Genomic DNA, 21,704 nt, shown 5'->3' with positions numbered 1-21,704 from the left:
AAATAAATACATATGTTTTATACATGTATGGAAAATGAATAACTCTTTGTTTGATAGAAATAAAATTTAAACACCAATTCTCAAATCCCTTCACTGGTTTCCTGTTTTTACTCAGGATTGAATACAAAGTCTCCCTACTAACCCACCAGTGCCTCCATGGAAATGCCCCCCCTCTACCTCAAAGAACTACTCACCCCCAAATCCTCCACTCCACACTTCCGCTCCGGACAGGCTAACCTCCGAGGACAAAGCTACGAACAATGGGAGACCGGGCTTTCTGCTCCGCCGCTCCCAGTCTGTGGAACGCTCTCCCTGACCACCTGAGGGTACCACAGACTGTGAATGCTTTTAAAAAAGGCTTAAAACCCTTCTTTTTAAAAAAGTATTTTTTTCATGTACATGAATACTAGGTGCAGTCAAGGCGTTGAGGGGTTCTGGTTTGGTGGCCGCGGGATCAGGTCTCTGCTTTTTGCAGATGATGTTGTCCTGATGGCTTCATCTGGCCGGGATCTTCAACTCTCACTGGATCGGTTCGCAGCCGAGTGTGAAGCGACTGGAATGAGAATCAGCACCTCCAAGTCCGAGTCCATGGTTCTCGCCCGGAAAAGGGTGGAGGGCCACCTCCGGGTTGGGGAGGAGACCCTGCCCCAAGTGGAGGAGTTCAAGTACCTAGGAGTCTTGTTCACGAGTGGGGGAAGAGTGGATCGTGAGGTCGACAGGCGGATCGGTGCGGCGTCTTCAGTAATGCGGACGTTGTATCGATCCGTTGTGGTGAAGAAGGAGCTGAGCCGGAAGGCAAAGCTCTCAATTTACCGGTCCATCTACGTTCCCATCCTCACCTATGGTCCTGAGCTTTGGGTCATGACCGAAAGGACAAAATCACGGGTACAAGCGGCCGAAATGAGTTTCCTCCGCGGGGTGGGGGGGGCTCTCCCTTAGAGATAGGGTGAGAAGCTCTGTCATCCGGGAGGAACTCAAAGTAAAGCCGCTGCTCCTCCACATCGAGAGGAGCCAGATGAGGTGGTTCAAGCATCTGGTCAGGATGCCACCCGAACGCCTCCCTAGGGAGGTGTTTAGGGCACGTCCAACCGGTAGGAGGCCACGGGGAAGACCCAGGGCACGTTGGGAAGACTATGTCTCCCGGCTGGCCTGGGAACGCCTCGGGATCCCCCGGGAAGAGCTTTACGAAGTGGCTGGGGAGAGGGGGGTCTGGGCTTCCCTGCTTAGGCTGCTGCCCCCGTGACCCGACCTCGGATAAGCGGAATAAGATGGATGGATACATTTTAGTTTTAGCTATTTGGCTGTTCTAGTTTTTATTTGTATTTATTTTTTATTATCTTTTAATTTACTCAATGTAAAGTGCTTTTTACAATTAAAATCTATTATTATTCTCATTAAACGATGCACACAGTGATGTTGTCCCAGTGTGAGCGCCAGATCACGTGCGCGCTCACGTCGTCACCATAGCAACGGTTTCAACAGGGGGGAAAAGGAGAGACGTTCACTTGCAGTCCAGAGATGAAGAAGAATACAACTTTTTGGGACTTTCCTACCGTCTCAGCGCTAAAGCCGCCGCATGTGAGTGAAGTTCAACGTTCTGCTAACTTGCGTGACAAAATATGAAGCTTGTTGATCCCGGCCTTGTTGACTAAATTGGAAAGTGTGTAGCCGGTGTGCATGAAGTGTTAGCTCGAATCTAATATCGCGTCATAAAAGACGTTTTATCTTCACTACATTTTACATTTGGTAATTTTCCCCCTGTGAAGTGTGGCCTTTGACTTCGTGGCTGTAATGAACGTTAGCGCGTTGTTAAGCTAAGTGAATGTTTTGTTTGTGTTTGAAGTGTCGCTTTTTTTCAAACTCGACAGTCGTGTATGACGTCCCAGATTTGTGTGGCGTTTGCTGCCGGTGGTGCGTTCACGTGACCATCTGTCCGCTTATGTCGTGTGTCTTTTGATGTAAACCTACCACAACTATATCAAAACTTTGCGTTTGTTATTATAGTATTAAAACTTTTTAAATTTATTTTTTAAATGTTATTTAAATTGTTGTCTTTTACTGGGTAAGCAGGACGGGTGTCTAGTACATACTTGCCAACCTTGAGACCTCCGATTTCGGGACATGGGGGCGTGGTTGGGGCGGGGCGTGGTTAAGAGGGGAGGAGTATATTTACAGCTAGATTCACCAAGTCAAGTATTTCATAGACCGTATTTCCCTGATTTGCCGCCGGGGCGCTAATTAATTTAAAACCTCTTTTCACTCCTGCGCTTACTAAAGGCATGCGGTACAAGTAAGCATGCGGTAATTATCTTAAAACCTCTTCTCACTCTGGCACTTACCAAAGGCATGCAGTAAAATAATTAGTGTGATGTAAGCTTGGACCTTAAGTCCTACTGAATAGCTCTTAATCTTCTTCCCTTTATGCGATTTCAAATTACCGGTATTTAAATCAGCCTCCTCCATTTTGAAAATGATGACAAGGGAAGGGTCACTCGTGACGTCATGAGTTTGACCAGCCGGTAATACTAAGCATGCGCTAATTGTTTTGCGAAGCGAGTTCGACCCGTCAGTAATTCAAGGCAGGCGCATACTATATGCCCTGCGTAAATTCAAGAAAATATAGTGTATATATATATATATGTATACATATATATATATATTTTTTTGTTATATATATATATATATATATATTTATATATATATATATATATATATATATATATATAAATATATAAATAAAATATTTTAATTTCATTTATTTATACATTTACACACACAACACTCATCTACTCATTGTTGAGTTAAGGGTTGAATTGTCCATCCTTGTTTTTTTTTTTAACCGTATGCATGTACAGTAGATGGCAGTATTGTCCTGTTTAAGAGTGTCACAACATTGCTGTCTACTGACAGATATTAGTTAGAACTAGGGATGTCAGATAGTGGCTTTTTTGCCGATATCCGATATTCCGATATTGTCCAACTCTTAATTACCGATACCGATATCAACTGATACCGATATATACAGTCGTGGAATTAACACATTATTATGCCTAATTTTGTTGTGATGCCCCCGCTGGATGCATTGAGCAATGTAATAAGGTTTTCCAAAATAAATCAACTCAAAAAAAGGAAAAAAATGCCAACATGGCACTGCCATATTTATTATTGGAGACACAAAATTAGTATTTTTTTTTTTAACATGCCTCAAAACAACAGCTTGGAATTTGGGATATGCTCTCCCTGAGAGAGCATGAGGAAATTGAGGTGGGCAGGGTTGGGGATAGGGGGGGGTTTAGGTTGGGGGGAGGGGGTACCAAGGGGTGTATGTTGTAGCGTCCCGGAAGAGTTAGTGCTGCAAGGGGATCTAGGTATTTGTTCTGTTGTGTTACGGTGAGGATGTTCTCCTGAAATGTGTTTGTTATTCTTGTTTGGTGTGGGTTCACAGTGTGGCGCATATTTCTAACAGTGTTAAAGTAGTTTATACGGCCACCCTCAGACTGTATGGCTGTTGACCAAGAATGCCTTGCATTCACTTGTGAGTGTGAAAAGCCGTAGGTATTATGTGATTGGACCGGCACGCAAAGGCAGTGCCTTTAAGGTTTATTGGCGCTCTTTACCTCTCCCTACGTTCGTGTACCACTACGTACAGCGGCGTTTTAAAAAGTCATACATCTTACTTCTTGAAATCGATACCGATCATTTATGGACCGATACAGATAATTTCCGATATTAGATTTTAAAGCATTTTTTGGCCGAATAGTATCGGCAGCCCGATATTATCGGACATCTCTAGTTCGAACTATCCGCTAGTTTGTATTAGAAATGGCAACAGCAGAAAATGAATGTGTATGTAGGAGTCAGTCTGCCCCACAACAAGACAATCGAGAAACAGAAGGAGCTAACAATGGACTACAATGGTGGACGCGTGCAAAGCACTCTGGCTAAATCTCTACCATATATAGATAACCCATTGACGTCACCAAATGGTAAAAACAGCACAACTCAGGCAAATTCCAAACGGTTTGTTTTCCAGAAGTATGAAGGAAGGCAAGATTGTTCTATTCGTACCTCTGCAATGCCTCCAAGGTTTGATTTGAAATTTTCGGGACTTATGCAGATCCCAAATACACAACAGCAGGTACCAATCGGTAAGAAAAGTTGGTGTTGCGTAATAGGGCCCCTTTAATACCAAAATTCAGTCTTTCACAGCCTGTGAAGTAGCCCTAGTTAGCCGTAATTAAACATACACAATTTAAATGCTTTCTTTGTTATTTTCAAAAAGGAAAACAATTGGTAAAATAAAATTGTATTTTTCCCTTTGCAAAAGGAGCCGTGGATGGACTCAAGACCTTCATTCTCACCATGTCTGCACGTAAAGTCGGACACTGTCGGAACAAACGGAGAAAGTAAGTTGACACTTGTGTATTTTCTACCAGTTTCACATTCAAAACTTTGTATGCAACTTTACAAAACATGTTTCAAATTGACATTGCATTTTATGGTACATTACGGTAACGCCAGAACGGAGTAATGTTAATGTGTGTTGCAGATGATGTCAGCGGAGCAGTCGAGTCTGTGCCAAATCTGGGAAGCTGTCCCACTGTCATTCCCAAACACTCAAACAGGGAACGTATACTCCCCATTAAAAAACGCAGGAGTCTTAGAAAAAGTCTGGTTACAGTCATATGGTGTGTTGCAATTTTTATTTCCCCTATGAATGTTTCTAATGTTATTTTATATTATAACTGATTTTTTTTTCTTTTAGCCAGCAGCAACAGGAGGAGGATGACAGCTTATTGAACAGTGACTTTGAAAAGGTGACTTAGACCAAACTATTACCAAGATACACATTTTTATAGAACTCTTGTTTATTGTTGTGTAAGCACACTCAATGATCTACTTTTGGTTTTCCTAAACTGAAAATATGACTATACTTTAAATGGATGTCTTACAATACTGTGTACCAGGGCGGTCCCGATTTGATATTGATATCGGATATCGGACTGATATTAGCAAAAAAAAAAAAAAACAGTCATCTGATTATATCTAAAATTTGTGTTACAAGCAGTCATGCACCGCGTTTAACGTCAAATGTCCTTAAATACGTACACAAAGTTGGTATTTTGTTGTATATTTGTCAAGTCATTTACAAAGGGCAAACCAACCACTAGGAGCTAGCAGCTACACAACAGCTGAGCACAGAATAGCACACAAGTTAATATACATAATAATAGTTCTTAATTGAATAATATTGCAGTGTAAAACATGACATTTGTCAAAATAAACATGTATTAATTAAATATAGTTGCATATTACTTGCAGATACAAAGTATACAATGTAGAAGAAAAGGGGACTGTATTATTCAAGTTACTGCATCATGGGCTTAATTTAAAGGAAATAAGTGTCGCCAACAAAACAAGTGTCACTCCACTTCATTTTAAAGACAGCAAAAGTCCATTCCAGACTGTAAATAATAACAAGATTAATGTTTTTCATAACTTACATTGTTCTCTATTTGATTAACTTCACTTGATCAAACCTTTTTTAAAACTTTACACCACAACATAAAACATGTATTTTATGATTTGCATTGATATCATATCTTATCATTATCTGTATCGGCCAACACACAAGGCTCCAATCTCGGTATCGTATCAGAAGTAAAAAAGTTGCATCACAACACCCCTACAGTAGACTGTATTGTATTTTCTTATGTGTGTCATGGTATAGAAAAGGAATGTCCAAACTTTTTTCACTTAGGGCCGCTTAAGAAAAGTATACGAGGGCCATTTTGATATTGTTTTATTTTGTCAAAAAAAATGCTGAAAACAGACTCATATTACATGGTAAATGGGTTATACATACAGTGGGGCAAAAAAGTATTTAGTCAGCCACCGATTGTGCAAGTTCTCCCACTTAAAATGATGACAGAGGTCTATAATTTTCATCATAGGTACACTTCAACTGTGAGAGACAGAATGTGAAAAAAAAAACAGGAATTCACATTGTAGGAATTTTAAATAATTTATTTGTAAAACATGGTGGAAAATAAGTATTTGGTCAACCATTCAAAGCTCTCACTGATGGAAGGAGGTTTTGGCTCAAAATCTCACGTAACATGGCCCCATTCATTCTTTCCTTAACACGGATCAATCGTCCTGTCCCCTTAGCAGAAAAAACACCCCAAATCATGATGTTTCCACCCCCATGCTTCACAGTAGGTCGGGTGTTCTTGGGATGCAACTCAGTATTCTTCTTCCTCCAAACACGACAAGTTGAGTTTATACTAAAGAGTTCTATTTTGGTTTCATCTGACCACATGACATTCTCCCAATCCTCTGCTGTATCATACATGTATCCATTTTGGTATAAACTCAACTCGTCGTGTTTGGAAGAAGAACAATACTCAGTTGCATCCCAAGAGCACCACACCTACTGTGAAGCATGGGGGTGGAAACATCATGCTTTGGGGCTGTTTTTCTGCCAAATCCGGGAAGCGGTCTCTCACAGTTGAAGTGTACCTATGATGAAAATTACAGACCTCTGTCATCATTTTATGTGGGAGAACTTGCACAATCGGTGGCTGACTAAATACTTTTTTGCCCCACTGTATATAGCGATTTTCTACCTTTTTAAGGAACTCTAAGCACTTTGACACTCTTTCCACTTTCACCCATACATTCACACACTGATGGTGGGAGCTGCCATGCAAGGCGCTAACCACGACCCATCAGGAGCAAGGGTGAAGTGTCTTGCTTAAGGACACAACAGATGTAATTAGGATGGTAGAAGGTAGGGATTGAACCAGGAACCCTTTGGTTGCTGGTACAGCCACTCTCCCGTTATATATACAAATTACATAGATTCAAGGACATTAGTTTGACTTAGTGTCATTTTTGTGTTGTAGATGACAAATTGTACTATCATTAGTTATATTTAGGCTCTCCAAAGTGCAGCTAGGGGGCCATTTGTAGACCAAATCTCGACATTTTAAAAAAAACCAGTAAAAATGTAAGAAGAACGAGTGAAAAACATAATGAAATTTGAAAAAGCCGAAATTTTGATACTTATTAATAATAATACAAGTTGTCACATAACACAAAGCTGACACTAACTTTTGAAATATTATGTCTGTTTGTGGCTTTTTTTTTTTACTATTTTAAGAAATATCAAAAGGCCTTTCAAATCTTGTTTTCCCATTTTCATGCCTTTTTTCTCTATGTTCTTACATTTTTACTTTTGTATTTTCTTCTGGAAACATGTTGTGGGCCAACAAAACACAAGCTATGGACCTCACATGGTCCCTAGGCAGCACTTTGGACACGCCTGGTTCAGACATTTATGATCAGAAAATAAATATTTTTATTCAAAACATTGTTAGATGCTTTTGCTAGGAATTCAATGTCTTGGTTATAGCATCTGTTTCCAAATAATAAAAGCTGCTGCAGGCATGAATTGAGCTAACAACAGGCTATTTATACTTTTCTGCCAGAAATATTACCAATATATACAAAATGGCATCAACCTGGAGCATCTAACGCCTCTTCAAGACTCCTGGGTAAAGAATATCGTGGGCAAGGTCCCCGGTCACTTGAAGAGCCAGAAGCAAATACTGGACCTGTTGCTCGATGAAATAAAGGAGGACTACCTGCTCAGCATCAAGACTGCAATCTGTAACTATTCAGTGCTTCTTATGGCGGTAACCTTTAACACTTGCTGCATCGTGTATTCAAAACCACCAACACTTTTTTACACTTAGGATCTTTTAACATTTTGAGATTGCAAAATAGCAAATTCAAGTTGAACCTGATTTAAAAATGTTGTAAAGAATAATTTACAGGTTGAAAATAAAATATACAGCTGATGATAGATATACGAACTCTGATAACCTTGTTGGTACCATTCTGTTAAAGCAAAACCTGCATTGGTCAATGACATTCTTGTTATTTAAGCTTTGTGTTTTTGTTTTTTATTCTGTCGGTGGACCTATTACTGTACCTGTGACTGAGACCAAGCTTTTAGACACTGGGCAACGTATTTTTACCTGCAGTCTTTAGATTTCAATGCACCCTGCACAGATTTAAGATACTTACTGCTGGAAGAATGTGATTTTTTGTTGTTGTTGTTATGTAACTATTTTGACAATAACACCCATTGTGTTGAGTTTTTCCTTGCCCCGATGTGAGATCTGATGTTGTTGTGGCTTCTGCAGCCCTTTAAGTGAAAAAGTACCAATGATTGTCACACACATATGAGGTGTGGCAAAATTATTATCTGCATTTGACCCATCACCCTTGATCACTCCGTGGGAGGTGAGGGGAGCAGTGAGGAGCAGCGTTGGCCGTGCCCAGGAATCCTTTTTGGTGATTTAACCCCCAATCCCAATCCTTGATGCTGAGTGCCAAGCAGGGAGGTAACGGGTCCCATTTTTATAGTCTTTGGTATGACTCGGCCGGGGTTTTAACCCACAACCTACCGATCTCAGGGCGGACACTCTAACCACTAGGCCACTGAGTAGGTTGAGACACTTGTGATTTAGGGCTATATAAATAAACTTTGATTGATAACACCATTAGACCAATTGACCATAAACAGTGTGCAGCTGCAGTGTTTATGGACTTAACAACGCATTTCTCAGAATTAATCACAATATCTGTTGGATAAGACGGAGCATTGAATGAAACAAAGCTGCACAAGTTGGTTAAGCTGAGATACCAACCTTCTGACTTTGAGCCGTATATGCAAACCATGGATGCACCACTGTGCTGCCTACATAAGAACATCTGTCCAGGTTTGATCAAGATGTCCAGTCCACTATGTTTAATCCAATTTATACTCTCTGATTGCAGTGAAATATACATTCAGTGATCCGGTAGAAATAGATGAGGACCCAATGAAAGACCTTCCTCCTCACAGGCTTGAGTAAATTTGCATTGCCTACATTTTAAATGATTTGAGAATGTAATTGTACAGTTTGACAAGGGTGGGATATTTTTCAATTTTTTTTTTTTTTTTTTTTTATCTTCCACTGTCAGATTGGTGTTCGTGCCAAAGGAATGGAAGGACTCCTTTTTCCATGCAAGGAAGAAGATGATCAATTGGCTCTATTCCTTTAACCCGACCATGCAGCAAGTGCTCCACCTTTGGCATGTTTCTTACAAGTATGTATTAAATGATGCATTTGTTACTTGAATTGGACCTATGTATTTATGTCAAAGTGAATTTGTACTCGACATGTCCCGATCCGATATCGAAATGTTGGGGTTTTCATTCCTACCCCTTGATTTCGGACTAGTTTCCCTTGATCAAGCCTTTTCTTACATTTGTCAATTGCTTTCTTTGGGCTCACATTAAGTTAGAAAAACTAGAGGTATCCGATAATGGCTTTTTTGTCGATATCCGATATTCCGATATTGTCCAACTCTTAATTACCAATACTGATATCAACCAATATTGATACATACAGTCGTGGAATTAACACATTATTGTGCCTGATTTTGTTGTGATGCCCCGCTGGATGCATTAAACAATGTAACAAGGTTTTCCAAAATAAATCAACTCAAGTTATGGAAAAAAATGCCAACACGGCACTCCCATATTTATATTTGAAGTCACAAAGTGCAGTGTTTTTTTTAACATGCCTCAAAACAGCAGCTTGAAATTTGGAACATGCTCTCCCTGGGAGAGCATGAGGAGGTTGGGGTTGAGTTGGGAGGGGTTAGCGGGGGGTGTACATTGTAGCGTCCCGGAAGAGTTAGGGCTGCGACGGGTTCTGGGTATTTGTTTTGTTGTGTTTATGTTGTGTTACGGTGCGGATGTTCTCCCGAAATGTGTTTGTCATTCTTGTTTGGTGTGGGTTCACAGTGTGACGCATATTTGTAAGCAATGTTAAAGTTGTTTATACGGCCACCCTCAGTGTGACCTGTATGGCTGTTGACCAAGTATGCATTGCATTCACTTGTGTGTGTGAAAAGCCGTAGCTATTATGTGATTGAGTCGGCACGCAAAGGCAGTGGCTTTTTAGGTTTATTGGCGCTCTGTACTTCTCCCTATGTCCGTGTACACAGCAGCGTTTTACAAAGTCATAAATTTTACTTTTTGAAACCGATACCGATTATTTGGAAACCGATACCGATAATTTCCAATGTTACATTTTTAAGTATTTATCGTCCGGTAATATCGGCAGTCCGATATTATCGGACATCTCTAATCAAAACAATAACAATGCTTTAACAAGGCTACAAAACACTCAAGAAGCACACAAAATAGCACTGAACACAGTAGCTAAGGACTGAATGAGGACAGGAGGGTGATCAGCCTGGCCACAATGAATGGGCTGCCGGGCGCAAAATAGCTGTGCTGCGAATCACACAATTGGTGGATGAAATGTTTGTACACTGAGTGAGACAAGGTTCGTACGTGAAACCATATTTCTTGCATATTTTCAGTGGTTTGTAAATCAAAAAGGTTGTGCAACGGGTAATGTGAATGTTACTGTAGTATGATTGGTGATAAAATTGTGTAGAATCTCAACTTCCCCAAAACCTAAACACCACTACCCCACTATCCGCCTCCCCCCAACCTGAAAACACAACGTTAAATACAAAAATCATGATTTTACTCAACAGAACAGCAACGACACACAAAAATCATCCATATTTAAAAATAAATTTGTTCATGAATGCATCTCCTTCGCGAAGGGCGCAATCACGACTGTGCGAGTGTAACAGAGGCCATTCAACTTCAAGAATAGTTCTGGCGGTCCGAGAGATTCCCTGTGCTTTTAGCTCAGTAGTCAAGACGCTGGCCTTACACACCCGCAACCTGGCCCCGCTCGGAGCACTAGAAAAAACAATCCAGCCGAAAGAGAGTGCACACTCGCTACAAAAAGCAGAGATGTCTTTGAGTAATTGATTGAAACTTTTATTAGTAGATTGCACAGTTCAGTACATATTCTGTACAATTGACCACTAAATGGTAACACCCGAATAGGGGTCCAAGTTCATCAATTCATGGTGACTGACAGCTATTAACACCAATCATTGCATTCCGCCATCAAAATCGGGGGTTCCTAATCGGGTAGGGCCCCTGGGTTTCAGCCTAAGTAAACCTGTGCATTAATTCGTACACATCACGTCTGAAATATGGCAATTTGTTGAAACTAAAATTGTGTCCCATATTACACGTCATCTTTCAGAGAGATGCGACTGATTGATACTGCGGAGATCCGAAGCAAAACAGACGCTATGGAGTTGTCAGCATTTCAACAAAGTTCCAACGGTCAAATCGGCAACATCAGAGGAATCCTTCTGAACAAGTCAGCAAAACACCAATGCTTCATTTACTCAATTTATTGCCAGCAGTGTTTATAAGAGGGGAAAAAAAATGTGATTTTATTGACCTAGATGGCTCCCTGAAGTGCACAACATCTACTACCATGGGAATCGCCGTAAACTGATACCGACCCAAAAAAACATGGACAAGCTCCAGTCGTTCTATAATTGTGCTGCTACACTAATGGCCACCCAGCTGCAGGATCTTGTGTTGGACTCCATGGAGGACTATACAAGGTTGATTTGTCGGGACACGGTAAGGACATCTCCAACATTATTACAGGTCTTAGTTTTTTAGTGGGGTACACGCTTGCATTGTTTTGATTAACTTTCTTTCTCAGAGCTCAGAGCTGGCCTGTGACTACCCAGGCTTTATGCTGCACCTGATCCTGGAGGACACATATATTACCATTGAACCAGATGTCAAATCGTTTGAGGACATTCTCCTTAATATGTTTGAGTTCATGCTCAGGTCTGTTAGCATGTTGCCACGCGTGGAAACCAAACTCTACCCAGACTGGGTAAGTAAAGTGTTTGAGTGAGTTTGTTCGATAATCACTTATCAATCTGTTTCTCTTACAACGTTAACTTAAATTTAGATTTTTAGTCTACATTTAAAATATCTACTTGTGGTCTACATAACCTGCTTTGGTCATAATTTTGCAAAGATTTTGCTTAACAGGCCAATCTTTTTGTAGTGTTTGAGTCAGGGACTGAAAATGTATGTTAGAATTAGAGTCTACTTTTTATTACAAATGGTAACAGTGACAGATTTTAGCATTGGGCTATACATGTATGAGCCAGAGCTCTACCTGGAGCCATAAGAAAGGGAAGAGGAATAAACAAAACCAGGCCTTGAAACAAATGCGTCTCAAAGGCGTGTTTATTAGCTTTTGCTTTCAACGCCTTTCAGTGCTATAAAGCTGTAAAGATACAGACTGAGTGTTACTATAATGTCAGTGTGGAGGGGGGCGTGGCCTGCAGACCCGCAGCGAAGCGGGGTGTGCCAGGACCGGCTTTGAGATCAGCAACAGGTGCGTAGATGGCCCACCTGGGCCTGGTTATCTAATCACCTGTCGCTTTGTTAAAAGGCAGCAGCCGGGGAGCAGAGAGGTGGTGGAGCTTGAGCAAGAGAGAGAGACAGCCAGAAAAAGACAATTGCTGAAAAGCACCTGAGAGACTTTATCAGGAAAATAAAACTGTGTTGTAACCCTGATCCGGGCTGTCATGTCGATGCTTGGTGGTCTGGAGGACCCACGGGAGAGAAACTTCCACAGTTGTTCTCCTAATTTCAATACACACAGAATTTTTATCTCTAAAGTCTGTAACAATAGCAATGCAATAGCTAGCTAACGCCAATGCTACATCGCTAACGTAACATTAAAAATAGTCTATCTTGGCAAAATTCATTGATCACAATTCTTACACAATGCAATTCAAAGTGCTTTTAAAATAAATTACAAGAAGGCAAAACAATAAAATCATAATTCATGTTAAAATCATAAAACGTAATCAAAAACAATCCTAATTCAAAATAAAATCAAATAGTGAGGGTAAAATACTTTCAGTTGTCATATGCAGAACTGAGTAATACAAATTTCAGCCTGGATTTGAACATTGCCAACCATGAGGCCTGTCTCACATCTTCTGGAAGACTATTTTAGATTTTAGAAGCATACAAAAAAAAAAATGTCCACCATATTTCATGCTGACTCTGGGTACTAGCAGCAGATGGCTCCCTGAGGTTCTCATAGTCCAATATGGCTCGTATGGTTCGGGCATGTCAGGGATTTACTTTGGCACAGGACCATGAAAAGACTTGCGCACAAGCAGAGCTGTTGTAAAGTATATTATTTGAGCAGCAGGACGCCAATGCAGTGACCTAAGCACTGCACTTGAATGGTCATATTTGCTAATTCTTCTCAGAACTCGAGCAGTAGCATCCTGGATGCACTGCAGCTGCTTTACAGTTCGTTTAGAGAGCCCAGTTGTCATGATCCATGATCCGGAACATGTTTTGTTTAGTTATGTTCTGTTAGTTTTGGACTCCCTTAGTTCCTGTTTTGTGCACTTTGGGTGTTTGTTTTGGTTACCATGGGTGTTAATTGGTTTCACCTGCCTCTGATTAGTACTCGGCACGTTTACCTGCTGTTGAGCACTAATCAGAAAGCTATTTATTCATATTGCTTCATTCTGTCACAAGGGGGCGTGGTCGGGTCGGGGTTTGTTCTCCCGGAATGCAGGACTGACGGCTCCGGATGACAGCGTGAGGTAGGAGATGATAATTTGATCGTAATAATACCAAAAGACAGAAACAAACCAAACAAAAACATGCCGATCGGGCGGGAAGCTTAGATAACAGCTTAGCCCAGGATCAAGATCAGGAATCATGAACAGGTTCAAACCAACGTGATAGTTGCATACCGCAAACAATGAAGCCACACCGACTGTGGCGAGCAACGTGAATAAATAGCAGGTGAACGTGCCGAGCACTAATCAGAGGCAGGTGAAACCAATTAACACCCATGGTAACCAAAACAAACACCCAAAGTGCACAAAACAGGAACTAAGGGAGTCCAAAACTAACAGAACATAACTAAACAAAACATGTTCCAGATCGCGGATAATTACACCAGTGAGAAGGCCATTACAGTTGTCTAACCTGCTGGAGACAGTATTTCTAAGGCTTTTGTTTGATTTTGGCAATGTTTTAGGTGGTAAAAAGCTGCCGACGTTATTGATTTAATGTGGCTGTTAAACTTTACATTTAAGTCTATTATTACCCCTAGATTTGTAACCTTGTAGGGGGAAGAGTCTCAATCTGAGGAACAGTAGTTTATTTTTGCTTATGTGGGCCACGGAAATGATTTCGGTGAAGAAAATAGTTTTGCATCCACACTAACCTGTTCGATGCAGTGACAATATAAGTTAACAATTAACAATCTATTGTTATTAAACCTATCGCTTCATTGTATCCACCGTTGCCGTCAAAAGTAGTTCCTCGGAAAATCCTTCTCTATATTGTTGGCTGCGGTTGGTCTTTAAAGTGATTTCATTGACACGAAACACAAAAGTTAACCGGGCACTTTTACGGTACTTCTTCAGATAAGGCCGGAGATTTATGTAAAGATCTAATTTTTGATCATTGGGTTTGTTTGGACTACAAAAGCCACCATAGAAATGAAAATGGCTTACACACCCCCAAGTGTCATTTAGCATGTATGGAGGTATTGGCAGTTGGCATACATCACAAGTCAGGGCAACTCTTTAAAGAGCTGGTTTGGAACATTGTTTAAATTAAAACTTTCGGCACTTATGAGGATCTCAAATACACAAAAATGGGTGCCAACTGGCAAGAAAAGCGGGTTTTGCATGATATGACCCCTTTAAGATAATTTAGGATTGAAAACAAATATCAGATAGACTGTGCTTGAGGGAGAAATTTATTTTTTATTACTTTGCTCAAGACATCATTGACTGCTCAGCAAACAGATAACAATTTTTGAGGACTTAAGCTTACAACTCTCCAACCCCAAGACCAAGTCCTTGTGGATAGAGCTGCTGCCATTCTATTTCAACCACAGAAAGAAAATATTTGTATTTTATTGTGTTCTTCTTCTCTCAGACAAGTAACTCTGGGGAAACCCTCAAACCCATCATCTTGCCAGAAATCCTAATAGCCCAGGCGGAAGAGGTTCGCAAGGTTGTCTATGCCGAGTATGTGAGGCCAACAGAGTACATCCACGAGTATGATAAATATACTTCTTTGATAAACAAAGAGGCAGAGGCAACCATGGAGCGTTTCCTTAACGAGGAACAAACCTTTCAGGATCTCATGAACGAGGTGATCAAATACCAGCAGCTGATAGACCAGATCCAGTACACATCACGTAAGGTATGGGGTTGTATCTCAATAATCATCATTCCCCGTAGCACAATAAAACAATCTAACTCAAGGACTAGGAAGGATGTTGCTTGTTTAAATGTGGATATACAACCTCATACTTTGGCTTTCAGGTGGTACGTCTCGGCATGTTTGAAGTGCAAGCCCACAAGCTCATTCAGGCTCTCATCAAGCGCGCTCAAGATTTACAGCAAAAATTGGTTTTACGGATGCTACAGGGCCACCAGGAAATCAATACCACGTTAGTTACTTTCTCTTATAAAAAATGCAAAGTGAATAGTTTCAGAAGAATGTGTGATCTTTTAAAAACTGTACATTAGATCCTAAACGTAATAGAACTGACATGTAAGTTTTTAGTCAATTTTGACGTATATGTCTGACTATCTACATTCTCCCAAATTGGCGTTCTAAAAAACAAGATTGAAGTTTTGCTTTTGTAGTCAATAGTATTTGACCTTAATCTCAGTTGCACAATGTACACTAGTTGCAGGCTGTGAATTAATCATATCCCTCAATATGTGTGACCGACTACAACTCTCCATTTCAAAGGCTGTGCGATGAATTTGAAAAGATTGCAGAGAAGGCACTGAGCACGCCGCCGGACACGCATTCATTGATGGAGTTGAAGGTATCCACACTGAACCACACACCCTGTCGAGTACAGTGGAAAGTTAGTTTCGTGCTACTCTGAAACCAGACATGGGATTTTTTTTTTAAAGTTGCACCTGTACATGTAAAGTGTACATTATGCCGCATGTCTGCGCCTATTGTACGTACTGTAGGAAGGGTATTCATATGGCCCCATTCGTCACGGTTTACCTGACACATGAAACGTGACAAATTGGGGTGGTGCACTATCTCCTTTAGCTGCCAAGTGGCAGTAGAGTGTTGAATATCTTAACATGTACTTTGTGGCAATTCCAACTTTGACCACAGCGTTCGTTGCTAGGAAGAGTAGCACGTTCTATTATTTTCAGCAGACTGCACTGCAAAATTATTAAATCCCCCTCTTCCTCTCACCGGAGATCCACTCAGGAATAGGGCCATATGAATACCTTGAGGGGTGGGACCTAATAAGTTTACTTCTTCCCACTCCCTTTTGAGCCAATCTTGACATCTACAAAAGATTAGGCACATCTAATGTAGGTGTAAAAATAATGTATCTATATATTTATTTTGTATTTTATGTCACTCTCTTGTTTTGTTTGCATGGCTCAAAATAAACCCATTCATCCATTCATTCATTCCCTACTGTAAACATAGTCTCATCATTTTTTTTCCAACAGCACACACCAGATATTTAAATTAAACATAAAAGTAACATAGGCCTGCGCTGAACAGGTTCTGTTGATTGATATATTGTCCCCCAAATCTTTGCAGATAAGCAATTTTATTGTCTGCATTATTGTGACAATACATCGAAGCCGAGGATGTTGGTGTGGCTTGTGCAGCCCTTTGAGACACTTGTGATTAAAGGCTATATAAATAAACTTTGATGGATTGATTGACACCAATACAAGCACTAATTCTAATATATCATAATGAAGATTGTTTAAGTAAAGTTTTTTATTTCTCATGCATATATTTTACAATTGGGATTGGAAGGTCAATAACTTTTAATTATCCCAAATAAGTAAACAAACAATGAAAATATTATTGACTCTCAATCTATGTTAGCAAAATTTGCACTTCAATAGATATCGAACAACTTTAAGTGCAGTTTTTTTCCCAAAGTTGGAAGGTTTTTTTGTGTTTACCCTGTCCAATGAATTTGACATACTGTCTTGTTCGTCCATGTCAATGCCAAAAATATTCCCACAACAGGACATTTGGCTTTGCAATCATAATTTTTCCGCCTAATTTTTGTTACCTTTTTGTGCTTCTCACTAGCGACTAGCGAGGTGCTGTCGCTGTTGGAAGTTTGCAGTCCCGCATCCACTCACAGAGACAAAGATTGTGTATGACTGACAAGAGGGTTCACTCTGTTCATTTATATTCTATTGAATGAACACGTTTAGGTACAGAGAGCAATGCACATGGTGAATCCTCTTGTGACAAAGAAAACAAACATATAGTGTATGTACATGGCAATATGTGATTTAGAAATATCAGGTTCATTTTCATTTATCATTTCAATATTTGACTTATTATATATAAAGTAATGCATTAATTACTTTCCCACTTTCAAGAGTAATTCAGTTACTAATTCAATTACTTTTTGGGACAGTAACTATGACTATTTAAAATACTATCAACTCTAAATTGTCTGTCGGGGAGTCTGATTATTTGTCTGTGTGTAATAAATATTCTGGGGCAAGCTCCAGCTTTCCCACAACCTTAAAACTGGATCAAGAGTATTAACAGATATTCCCATTTGTTTTTTCTTCCAGGCCTTTGTCAATAAAGTGAAGAATATTGAGCTTCCGAAGTTGGAACAAAGGTTGTCAAACTCCAACATGCAGTTGTGTTCCCTGATAGATTTTGTCTCCCTCTCACCTTTGGACATGGAGCTCAACAAAAAGACCATTCAGTGGCTCAGGCGTCTGCCATCCATCTTTGAGGATAACCAGCAGATAGTATCTGAAAAGACAACACAATATCAGAACAGTCTAAAGGTTTGATTCTCACGTTTGCCAAGAAGTTATTGACTGGGGAAAAAAAACATACAACAATGAAAAAAGTCATTAAGTATTAGTAAAGTTTTTTGTATGTTGGTTCAATAATTGCAGTTGTTCCGGGAGCTTTTTGAGGAAGAACTAGACACCTACAGTGTACAAGTGGAGGAGTTTACTTCCTTTGGTGAACTGGAGGATCTCGGCAAGTACTTGAAGAAAGCACAGGCCCTCAATAGCAAGCTGGAAACCGCAATAGAAAGGGTAATTTAGAATGCTTTTACACAGAATTATAACCTGCGTAATTTTTATTGTTTTCAAAAGATGACATATATCGACTAATGTAGGTAAGTGAATTGTGTCAAATGTTATCTGGTCCCTCAAGGATTTCAGACTGAAACGATACAAAAAAATGCCATTGTAAGTTGATAATAATAACACATAGACTTGTAAACGTGTTAGCACATTTGCTAATGCTAACAACTCTAGCTTGATTACATTACAATAGCGCATACAAATAAGTATGAATTGTTTTAGGTATGTTGTAAAAGTGATGAATATAGAATCCGAAACACTATGGACTGTTGTACTTCCGGTTCAAGGCACGAAACAGGAAGTACATATTTTTAACCAGCAGCATCTGCAGTGAGCGAATTTGTGCAAAAAAGTGCGCAATAGCACAAACAATAACACACATTTTCAGTGTCTCTGTGTCAGGTTCAAACACTGATAACATCTATCAAACAGACGAGAAGCAAGGAAACATGCAGAGACAGAGTTAAATTTGGCTCAATTAAGGAGACACGTTTTTTAGGCTGTACTCTTGTTACAAATCCAAACTACGTTCTAAAAGTCTAGCCCACGTCCTTCCTCTATTTATTTGGAAGATACCTGGGAACATCACTGAAGCTGTCGCTGAGGGAAGGAGGTAATCTCGACGGCTCCAGTTTGACAAAATATATGATTATACAAATATGTAAATGTGCTTACAGTCGTGATATAGCCTTGTCTCTGTACTCGATGTTCGGCCTTGGCAGTCAGCAGGCCGATTCTGTAAACAAACACTGATACAAGACTGGCTTGCAATCTTTTGGATTGTCAGCTTTGCACCGACAAAGAAAAATACAATTTCAGTACAATTGATAATAACTATAGCAACGGCCATTAAGCATAAGAGTTGTGTGACAATATATACATAATTATTCTAACACTCTGTCAATGTTAAAACACTATTTTTTTTAATACAAAGCAGTATGGCCGTTAGCGAAGAAAAATCCCTAAATTAGCTGCACTCCGTTCAGCGTAAAAAAAAAGTAGTGGCCTTATAGTCTGAAAAATTTGGTAAGAGAATATGCTTCATTTGCATAAAAATGTGTGAAATTTGGAAACTAAACCTTGATGTTTCACTCGTTTTATTACCACAAGGAGTACCGAAACCTAACTTACAAGTAAACAACACATCACATTTTCTAAGCGCATTGTCAAATCCATCCATCCATCCATTTTCTGCCGCTTATTCCCGTTCGGGGTCGCGGGGGGCGCTGGCGCCTATCTCAGCTACAATCGGGCGGAAGGCGGGGTACACCCTGGACAAGTCGCCACCTCATCGCAGGGCCAACACAGTTGTAAAACCAACCCCACCAAGGCTCCCTCACTGTCCAATGGCTTCTGACTACTGTCCACATGTACAGTACTGTGAATTATTGTATTTTGAATTTTTTTGTGCATTCAATACAATGTTTACTTATTTACTCCTTTCATCCTTTTGAAAAGATAAATGACTTCAATCTAGAAGAGGAAGCATATGAGTGGCCTGCCTCTCAGTACCCGCTGCGGAAAAAGGTCCAGGACAAGTTAACCCCCTTCCTGCGTCTGTATGAGACAGCCCATGACTTCCAAACCCACCATGAACAGTGGCTTTACGGTCCACTCTCAGGTGTCAACCCAGACAAGGTAGAACATTTCTATCCATCTAAAAAGCAAAAATCGAAGCAAACCAAAACCTTTTTGATCATGATTTCAGTTATTCAATCTAGGATTTCCACTGCTCCATTCAGTCACTTTTTATTGAAAACACTTTTATATCTACAATTCACATGGAAATATGACATGTTTTTGTTTTTTCGTGTTTTTATCTGCCCTTGTAGATAGAAGGGGATGTGGGGAATTACTGGCGCTCCCTGTATAAACTGGAGAAAGGCTTCACTGAAGTGCCCAATGCTCTGGGTTTAGCCACAATAATGAAGGAAAAAGTGGAAGTTTTCAAAAAGGATGTTCCTATGGTTCAGGTGAGGCTCAAACAAAGCACATTAACAAGCTATCAAATTCATGTTCTAAACATCACAGTTATGTAAAATCTGGTATTTCCATATTTCCATTTATATATTCACTTTTATACCTTTTCACCAGGTACTTTGTAATCCAGGTCTGCGTGAACGCCACTGGGATGCTTTGAGCGAAATAGCTGGCAGGCCCTTACACACGGCCGACGAAGAGGCCTGTATGTCCCACTTTCTGTCTTTGAACCTGGAAGAGCATCTACCCACATTTGAAGGCATCAGTGAGTCAGCCAGCAAAGAATATTCACTGGAAAAGGCTTTGGAGAAGATGACCAGTGAATGGGGTGATATAGTGTTCAAACTTCTGCCTTATCGTGAGACGGGCACGAGCATCTTGTCCTCTGTGGACGAAGTGCAGATGCTGCTGGATGATCACATTGTAAAAACCCAAACCATGAAGGGCTCTCCTTTCATTAAGCCTTTTGAGGTGGAGATACGGTGAGAAAAGAGAGAATGCCATGTTTGGTTGTTGTTGGAAGTGTTTAGTTTATTAAAGATTTTACACGTTTTTACTTACTAGATAGATAGATAGATAGATAGTACTTTATTGATTCCTTCCTTGATTACTAGGGGAACTTTGTAATACATCGACTTTGTGTTGAGGTGTAAAACACTGTAAGGGGTGGCTGAGGTCAATCTAAGGTCCATCAGCATGTTTAACCCTCTGAAATAAAGTAAGAGTGCCCTTCTTCTTTAATGAATACACTGTACTTGCAGAGAGTGGGAGGGCACATTGTTGCTTCTCCAAGAGATCCTGGATGAATGGTTAAAGGTACAATCCACATGGCTTTACCTGGAGCCCATCTTCAGCTCGCCAGACATCATGGCTCAGATGCCTGATGAAGGACGGCGTTTTACAAATGTTGACAAAACCTGGAAGGACATCATGAAACAAGTTGCATTGGTAAGAAAATAGTCTGATTGTATTCACTCACTATCGCAACCGTATTCAAAGGTTTTTGTGTCATTCTGCTGAAATAAAACAAATGGAAGGTCTCAAAGCACTGAACCATCAAAATAGTATAGAACAAAGGGTAATGGAGAAGATAAAACAGTGTAGAATAGGGGAGTAGAAACAAAAGATGTTGTAGACTTAAACTTAGACTTCCTTTTTATTGTCATTCAAATTTGAACTGTACAGCACAGATAAGAACGAAATTTAGTTACATAAGCTCATGGTAGTACAGGATAAAAAAAAAAGCAATAAGGTGCATATATAATTAAATAAATATATATAAATGATAAATGCGTTGTACTTGTATAGCGCTTTTCTACCTTCAAGGTACTCAAAGCGCTTTGACACTACTTCCACATTTACCCATTCACACAAACATTCACACACTGATGGAGGGAGCTGCCATGCAAGGCGCCAACCAGCACCCATCAGGAGCAAGGGTGAAGTGTCTTGCTCAGGACACAACGGACGTGACGAGGTTGGTACTAGGTGGGATTTGAACCAGGGGCCCTCGGGTTGCGCACGGCCACTCTCCCACTGCTCCATGCCGTCCCCATATA

At 40.2% G+C, this 21,704-nt stretch overlaps 1 protein-coding gene across 1 annotated transcript in view; it reads left to right on the top strand.

Moving 5' to 3' along the window:
- Nucleotides 1-1,472: 1,472 nt before the first annotated feature.
- Nucleotides 1,473-21,704, top strand: part of dnah7 (dynein, axonemal, heavy chain 7) — a 196,503-nt gene continuing 176,271 nt past the window's right edge. Inside the window, exons 1-19 of the mRNA XM_061918446.1 lie at nucleotides 1,473-1,578; nucleotides 4,328-4,406; nucleotides 4,550-4,688; nucleotides 4,766-4,817; nucleotides 7,494-7,674; nucleotides 8,851-8,923; nucleotides 9,037-9,162; nucleotides 11,199-11,318; nucleotides 11,407-11,590; nucleotides 11,676-11,864; nucleotides 14,960-15,229; nucleotides 15,352-15,479; nucleotides 15,788-15,866; nucleotides 17,629-17,853; nucleotides 17,968-18,114; nucleotides 19,624-19,803; nucleotides 19,998-20,138; nucleotides 20,260-20,627; nucleotides 20,907-21,093. Coding sequence (XP_061774430.1) covers nucleotides 1,519-1,578; nucleotides 4,328-4,406; nucleotides 4,550-4,688; nucleotides 4,766-4,817; nucleotides 7,494-7,674; nucleotides 8,851-8,923; nucleotides 9,037-9,162; nucleotides 11,199-11,318; nucleotides 11,407-11,590; nucleotides 11,676-11,864; nucleotides 14,960-15,229; nucleotides 15,352-15,479; nucleotides 15,788-15,866; nucleotides 17,629-17,853; nucleotides 17,968-18,114; nucleotides 19,624-19,803; nucleotides 19,998-20,138; nucleotides 20,260-20,627; nucleotides 20,907-21,093 — 2,928 coding nt within the window. The 5' untranslated portion in view covers nucleotides 1,473-1,518. The remainder of the gene's footprint in view (nucleotides 1,579-4,327; nucleotides 4,407-4,549; nucleotides 4,689-4,765; nucleotides 4,818-7,493; nucleotides 7,675-8,850; nucleotides 8,924-9,036; nucleotides 9,163-11,198; nucleotides 11,319-11,406; nucleotides 11,591-11,675; nucleotides 11,865-14,959; nucleotides 15,230-15,351; nucleotides 15,480-15,787; nucleotides 15,867-17,628; nucleotides 17,854-17,967; nucleotides 18,115-19,623; nucleotides 19,804-19,997; nucleotides 20,139-20,259; nucleotides 20,628-20,906; nucleotides 21,094-21,704) is intronic.

Source organism: Nerophis ophidion, linkage group LG13, assembly GCF_033978795.1.
Source record: "Nerophis ophidion isolate RoL-2023_Sa linkage group LG13, RoL_Noph_v1.0, whole genome shotgun sequence".
Lineage (NCBI taxonomy): Eukaryota > Metazoa > Chordata > Actinopteri > Syngnathiformes > Syngnathidae > Nerophis > Nerophis ophidion.
Note: the sequence above shows the minus strand (reverse complement) of the source record. Positions and strands in the feature narration are given on the sequence as shown.